The sequence below is a fragment of the Coregonus clupeaformis genome, chromosome 1 (assembly GCF_020615455.1).
Source record: "Coregonus clupeaformis isolate EN_2021a chromosome 1, ASM2061545v1, whole genome shotgun sequence".
NCBI classification, from domain to species: Eukaryota; Metazoa; Chordata; class Actinopteri; order Salmoniformes; family Salmonidae; genus Coregonus; species Coregonus clupeaformis.
The window spans coordinates 4,118,129-4,125,157 of record NC_059192.1 but is presented as its reverse complement, the minus strand read 5'-3'; the positions used below and the strand labels follow the sequence as shown (position 1 = coordinate 4,125,157).

The 7,029-nt window shown below is 48.7% G+C and overlaps 1 protein-coding gene across 9 annotated transcripts in view; it reads left to right on the top strand.

Annotated features, from left to right (window-relative positions):
• Nucleotides 1–7,029, top strand: part of tacc2 (transforming, acidic coiled-coil containing protein 2) — a 272,493-nt gene that overhangs the window by 185,941 nt on the left and 79,523 nt on the right. For 8 of the 9 annotated variants that reach the window (XM_041893422.2, XM_041893506.2, XM_041893345.2 and 5 more), the window contains 2 exons: nucleotides 4,971–5,080; nucleotides 5,785–6,920. In XM_041893422.2, coding sequence (XP_041749356.2) covers nucleotides 4,971–5,080; nucleotides 5,785–6,920 — 1,246 coding nt within the window. Of the gene's footprint in view, nucleotides 1–2,949; nucleotides 3,344–4,970; nucleotides 5,081–5,784; nucleotides 6,921–7,029 lie in introns of those variants that run through there. The other variant, XM_041893592.2, reaches the window with a different exon arrangement.

Genomic DNA, 7,029 nt, shown 5'->3' with positions numbered 1-7,029 from the left:
TGTGTGTATGTGAGGGATGTCATTGTGTGTATGTGAGGGATGTCATTGTGTGTATGTGAGGGATGTCATTGTGTGTACGTGAGGGATACCAGGTAATAACATGGCTATATACCAGAGGTACTGGTACTGAGTCAATGTGCAGGGGTACCAGGTAGTAACATGGCTATATACCAGAGGTACTGGTACTGAGTCAATGTGCAGGGGTACCAGGTAGTAACATGGCTATATACCAGAGGTACTGGTACTGAGTCAATGTGCAGGGGTACCAGGTAGTAACATGGCTATATACCAGAGGTACTGGTACTGAGTCAATGTGCAGGGGTACCAGGTAGTAACATGGCTATATACCAGAGGTACTGGTACTGAGTCAATGTGCAGGGGTACCAGGTAGTTGAGGTAATATGTAGGTAGGGATAAAAGTGACAATGCAATCAAGACAGATAATAAACAGAGTAGCAGCAGCGTATGTGAAAGTGTGTGTTAGTGTGTGTGTGTGTGTGTGGTATCAATACGCATGTGTGTGTTTGTTTTGTATGTGTGAGCGTATGTAGTGTGTGTGTGTGTGTGTGTGTGTGTGTTGGAGTGTGTGGGTAGAGTGTAGTGAGTGTGCATAGAGCCAGTAAAATAAAAATACAAAATAAAACAAGAAATAATAAAGGGGAGGGGTCAATGTAAATATTTGATTAACTGTTCAGTAGTATAATGGCTTGGGGGTAGAAGCTGTTCAGAGTCCTGTTGGTCCCAGACTTGGCGCTCCGGTACCGCTTGCAGTGCGGTAGCAGAGAGAACAGTCTATGACTTGGGTGACTGGAGTCTTTGACAATTTTTAGGGCCTTCCTCTGACACCGCCTGGTATAGAGGTCCTGGATGGCAGGAAGCTTGGCCCCAGTGATGTACTGGGCCGTACGCACTACCCTCTGTAGCGACTTACGTTCGGATGCCGAGCAGTTGCCATACCAAGCGGTGATGCAGCCAGTCAAGATGCTCTCAATGGTGCAGTTGTATAACTTGAGGATCTGAGGGCCCGTCAGGAAGTCCAGGATCCAGTTGCAGAGGGAGGTGTTCAGTCTCAGGGTCCTTAGCTTAGTGTTGAGCTTGGAGGGCACTATGGTGTTGAACGCTGAGCTGTAGTCAATGAATAGCATTCTCACGTAGGTGTTCCTTTTGTCCAGGTGGGAGAGGGCAGTGTGGAGTGCAACAGAGATTGCGTCATCTGTGGATCTGTTGGGGCAGTATGAGAATTGGAGTGGGTCTAGGGTTTCTGGGATGATGATGTTGATGTGAGCCATGACCAGCCTTTCAAAGCATTTCATGACTACAGACATGAGTGCTACGGGGCGATAGTTATTTAGACAGGTTACCTTGGCATTCTTGGGAACAGGGACTATGGTGGTCTGCTTGAAACATGTAGCTATTACAGACTGGGTCAGGGAGAGATTGAAAATGTCAGTGAAGTCACTTGCCAGTTGGTCCGCGCATGCTCTGAGTACGCTTCCTGGTAATCTGTCTGGCCCTGCGGCCTTGTGAAGGTTAACCTGTTTAAAGGTCTTACTTACATCGACAATGGAGAGCGTGATCACACAGTCGTCCGGAACAGCTGGTGCTCTCACGCATGGTACAGTGTTGCTTGCCTCGAAGTAAGCATAGAATGCATTTATTCACTGGGCAGCTCGCAGCTGGGTTTCCCTTTCTAATCTGTGATAGTTTGCAAGCCCTGCCACATCCGACGAGCGTCAGAGCCGGTGTAGTAGGATTCAATCTTAGTCCTGTATTGACGCTTTGCCTGTTTGATGGTTCGTCGGAAGGCATAGCGTGATTTCTTATAAGAGTCCGGATTAGTGTGTCACGCCCTGACTCAGGGGACTCTTATATGTTGAGTCAGGGTGTGTATATTCTTTGTTGTGTATGTTCTATGTTGTATTATCTAGTATGTATGGTTCTATGTTGGCCGGTGTGGTTCCCAATCAGAGGCAGCTGTCGCTCGTTGTCTCTGATTGGGGACCATACTTAGGCAGCCTATTGGCACTAGTGGGTTGTGGGATCTTGTTCCGTGTGAGGTATTCACGTTTCGTTTAGTTTGTTGTTTTGTCGTTGTGTTTATTTGGTTTAATAAACATGTACGTAAATCACGCTGCGCCTTGGTCTGACCCGTCCTTCAACGAACGTGACATAGTGTGTGTGTGTGTGTGTGTGTGTGTGTGTATGTGTATGTGTGTGTGTGTAGAACAGAGCAGACCAAAGTGTGTGTTCTCTGCACCGCTTGGACCAAAGCTTCAAGCCGATTCTCATAAAAAATTGGTGCAGAAAAAGGGAGGGAGGGAAAGAACGGAGGGAGCGAGAGAGAGAGAGAGAGAGAGAGAGAGAGAGAGAGAGAGAGAACACAATAAAGAGAGAGAGAGAGAGAGAGAGAGAGAGAGAGAGAACACGATAAAGGGAGAGAGAGAGAGAGAGAGAACACGATAAAGGGAGAGAGAGAGAGAGAGAGAACACGATAAAGGGAGAGAGAGAGAGAGAGAGAGAGAGAGAGAGAGAGAGAGAGAGAGAGAGGGATGGAGAGACAGTGAGAGAGAGAAGCAGAGAGAGGGAAGGAACATGCTTCATCACAGAAGCTTACGTTGACAGACTATGAGTAGAGAGGTGTGTGTGTGTGTGCGCATGCGTGTCTCTCACACAGCCGCACACAGAACTGCCAGCATCTTCAGTTCCAGCGTGTTCACATCCGGGTGGTTAGGGGAAAGGAAAAGAGGAGGGAGGGAGGGAATGAGAGAAAGAGAGACTGCCAGAATATCTGCAGGTGGTGTGAGTCTCAGCAGCTGGTCACATTTAAAGGAAGGGAGGATCATTTACAACTGGGGAAGAGAAGAAGGAAGGAAGGGAGGAGGAGGGGATAAAGAAACAACAAAAGAGCAGAAGAGAGGGAAGGATACACAATATAAGAGGGATAGAGGAGAGGATATATAGAAGAAGAACACTGGAGAGGAGGAAGGAGGAGAGGGGAGAGCCGGTGTATAGAGAAACCAACAGAAGAGGGAAGGAGGAGAGGAGACGAGGTTTACAGGGGAGGCGAGAGCCAGAAAATCACCGGGGAAGAGAGGTAGAGAGCAGAGGGGAGAAAAGGAGAGAAATCGACAGAAGAGAGCCAGTACATAGGTAGAAGCAGAGGAGAGACAGGTATGGTCTGGGGGGCTCTGTCTCCACTGCAGTGGGCTCGGTGGGGCTGGGACACCCTATACAGAGACACCAGCCCTGGGGATGGGGACAGCCCTACTAACCCTACACTGGGGATGCTCCAGAGACTCTCCTGGGGGTCCCGACACCATGCCATGATCCTGGACAGACAGAGGTGAGAGACCGAGAGAGAGAGAGAGATAGATAGAGAGAGAGAGAGAGAAAGCCCTTAAATTGAAATTGAATTAAATTGAGAGAGACCGGAGAGAGGGAGGTGAAATTGGAATGGAAAAGAATCTGAGAATCATTTTAGATGCCAGTACTCATTTTAGTTTCACATGTTGTACAATGTATATTTTGCTGTGAATATTTTCAAGCAGTAGACTATTTGTGGTGCTGTTGTAGCAAGTTTAGCAGAGAGAGAGAGACAGAGGTGAGAGAAGGGAGAGAGAGAGAGAGAGAGAGAGAGAGAGAGAGAGAGAGAGAGAGAGAGAGAGAGAGAGAGAGAGAGAGAGAGAGAGAGAGAGAGAGAGAGAGAGAGAGAGAGAGAGAGAGAGAGAGAGAGAGAGAGAGAGAGAGACAGAGACAGAGACAGAGACAGAGACAGAGAGACAGGCAGGAGAGGTTGGATGGAGGGAGCTGGTCGAGCGGGTGGTAGAATGTTAAGACGTATGTGTGTGTGTGTGTGTGTGTGGCAGAATGTTAATATGTATGTATGTGTGTGTGTGTGTGTGTGTGTGTGTGTGGCAGAATGTTAAGACGTGTGTGTGTGTGTGTGTGTGTGTGTGGCAGAATGTTAAGATGTTTGTGTGTGTGTGTGGCACAATGTTAAGATGTATGTGTTTGTGTGTGTGTGTGGCACAATGTTAAGATGTATATGTGTGTGTGTGTGTGTGTGTGTGTGTGTGTGTGTATGGCAGAATGTTAAGATGTATGTGTTTGTGTGTGTGTGTGGCACAATGTTAAGATGTATATGTGTGTGTGTGTGTGTGTGTGTGTGTGTGTGTGTGTGTGTGTGTGGCAGAATGTTAAGATATACATTTTCTGTCTCCTGGCTGCAGATTCAGCGCTTTCATTTCTAGACCGAGAGAATCAGACGTAAAGGAGCACATACATGCTGACTGGGGTCTTTGTTTGACTAAATATCGGAGCATGACGATAGCATGCATTATTGCAACCATAGAGTAGAACCGTCACAGCATTGACTCATTAGCTCATTAGTTTCAGACTGGTGATATTTTCCCTTCATGGGATACGGTATATATCTGCACAGATGGTTGTACAGTATGTTAGGAAAATGACTTATGACTGACATATTTCTTTGTTTGTTTCATTAGACTGTCTGTCTGTCTTACTGCCAATGCATCGTACACGGGGCTCAAGAACTACTGGGCCACGTTCCAATATCCATTCTTGTTATACATTTCTTTACGCTAATGTGGTTTTAGCAGGTAGCTTAGTGGTTAAGAGTGTTGTGCCAGTAACCGAAAGGTCGCTGGTTCTAATCCCCGAGCCGACTAGGTGAAAAATCTGTCGATGTGCCCTTGAGCAAGGCACTTAACCCTAATTGCTCCTGTAAGTTGCTCTGGATAAGAGCGTCTGCTAAATGACTAAAATGTAAATGTAAATGTAAAAATGTTTAGAACAGAGAGATCGTCATTTCTCACAAACCCGCTGTGCATCGTCCATTATTACCGTCTCATGTTTCTCTCCCTTCACACCATTGTCCCTATGAGGTCCACAGTGATACTGAGGCTTTCTGACTTATAATGAGGCTCTGTCTCTCTCTCTCTGTCCTACAGGAGCTCAGACTCTGACGGAGCGTTCGAGACACCAGAGTCGACCACCCCTGTCAAGTCCCCCAATGGAGAGACAGACCATCATACCCAGCTGCTGACCTCGGAAGACACCGGTGAGGGAGAGAGATACACACAGACACACACACAGAAAGAGAGAGAGGAAGGGGAGAGAGAGAGAGGAAGGGGAGAAAGAGAGAGAGGGGGAGAGAGAGAGGAAGGGGAGAGAGAGAGAGAAAGGGGAGAGAGAGAGAGGAGAGGAGAGAGAGAGAGAGAGAGAGAGAGAGAGAGAGAGAGAGAGAGAGAGAGAGAGAGAGAGAACACCCTCTAGTGGTGACTACTGATACTTCAAACAAAGAGTCTTTCTTTGTTCAGTCAGACCAGCATCACTGAGCTGAGAAAGGATATAAACAGGTATTATATATGCAGAAAAGCTTCAGTCATTCATCACATGATGTATGACGTGTTTTACTGATTGGCCAACTGGGAGGTTGTCATGAAATATTCAGAGCTCATTCATCAATTTCATTAGACTTGTCTAAAACCAGACACAGCCTTCATCTCTCTCTCTCTCTCTCTCTCTCTCTCTCTCTCTCTCTCTCTCTCTCTCTCTCTGTCCTCTCTCTCTCTCTCTCTCTCTCTCTCTCCTCTCTCTCTTTCCCTCTCTCTCTTACACAAACACATACACACACACAAGCATCAGAAGAATGTCATTTCTCACTCTCATTCATAAACCATAATGCAAACCTTGACAATGCATTGTGGGATTATGTCTTGAGTATTTAACACTCATCATATATATTTCTCTGTGTTCCTCCAGGTCTTGGCTGTGACTCCGAGGCAGACGGTGAACCCGGGTCAGAGGCTAAAGGTCACCACGGTAGCTCCCTGTCCATAGTCTTCGACGAGGACAAGCCCATTGCCGCTAGCGGAGCCTATAACCTAGACCAGCTCATAGCTGCTGCTGCAGCTGCAGAGGCCCAGAGCCGATCAACTCTAACCCGCTCTCTGAGCCTCCAGGCTGGGGAGCTAGACGGCTCCGACCCCCTAGACGGCGGAGGATCTTCCATTTCAATCGGAGACTCCCGTCCCTTAGCTGAATCCTTCAGTATCGACGGTGGTACTGAGAGTGCTCCAGGGACCCTCCGCAGACCCTCCAAGAAGGGGCCTCTCCGCCCTGGCGGCTCTCTGAAAAAGAAGCCTCTCCTCAGGCAGAGCTCTAACCCAGAGAGCCCCCAACCTCCATCCTCTGGTACCACACCAGAGCTGAAGAAGAGTGCCAGAACAGCTAGCCCCCTATTGGACTCTGAGGACAAGGAAGTAGGAGGAGCCACAGCAGACTCTGGCCCTGCCTCGGCCACGCCCAGTCCAGGAGGCACGCTCCGCAGAACCAGGAAGCCACGCGTGGAAAGCCCCGCCCCTCTCATTGAAGAGACCAATCACACTAGCCCAGAGACAGATAACCAACCAATCCCAGCCCCTACTCCAATTCCGTCCCAGGCCATTTCCATACCCCTCCGACAGGAGGATACCCCCATCCCAGCCAGCGAGGGCTCCTCTCCCATCCCCCCTAGTGGGGCCTACAAATGGGACCCAGACAACTTTGAGGACATCGACCCATTCAACACCGGAGGTAGTAAAGTCGCTAACTCCCCCCCACTGGGAAGGAAAGGAGTCGCTAACTCCCCCCCGTTGGTTAGGAAAGGAGTCGCTAACTCCCCCCCATTGGTTAGGAAAGGAGGCGCTGCGTCCATTGCTCCCAAAACTGTCACGCCTGTCTCTAACCCTAACCCTCCTCCTGTCTCCACTGAGGAATCAGCTCGTCCCCCTACCAGCCCCCCTATTCGCACCTCAGGGGCGGTCAGACTGGAGTTTGACTATTCTGAGGAGACCCTCGAGGAGCCTCCTAAGGCCTCTCCACCACCCAAGAAGCTGGGCAGGAAACCAGGCTCCAAGGTTAGTCTGTCGTAGGGTTGCAAAATCGTACGTTTTTTACTCTTGCTGATTTCAACGTGTAATTTTTTTGCCTGATCATCTTGCTGACTTTGTAAAGTGACTGGGCGTG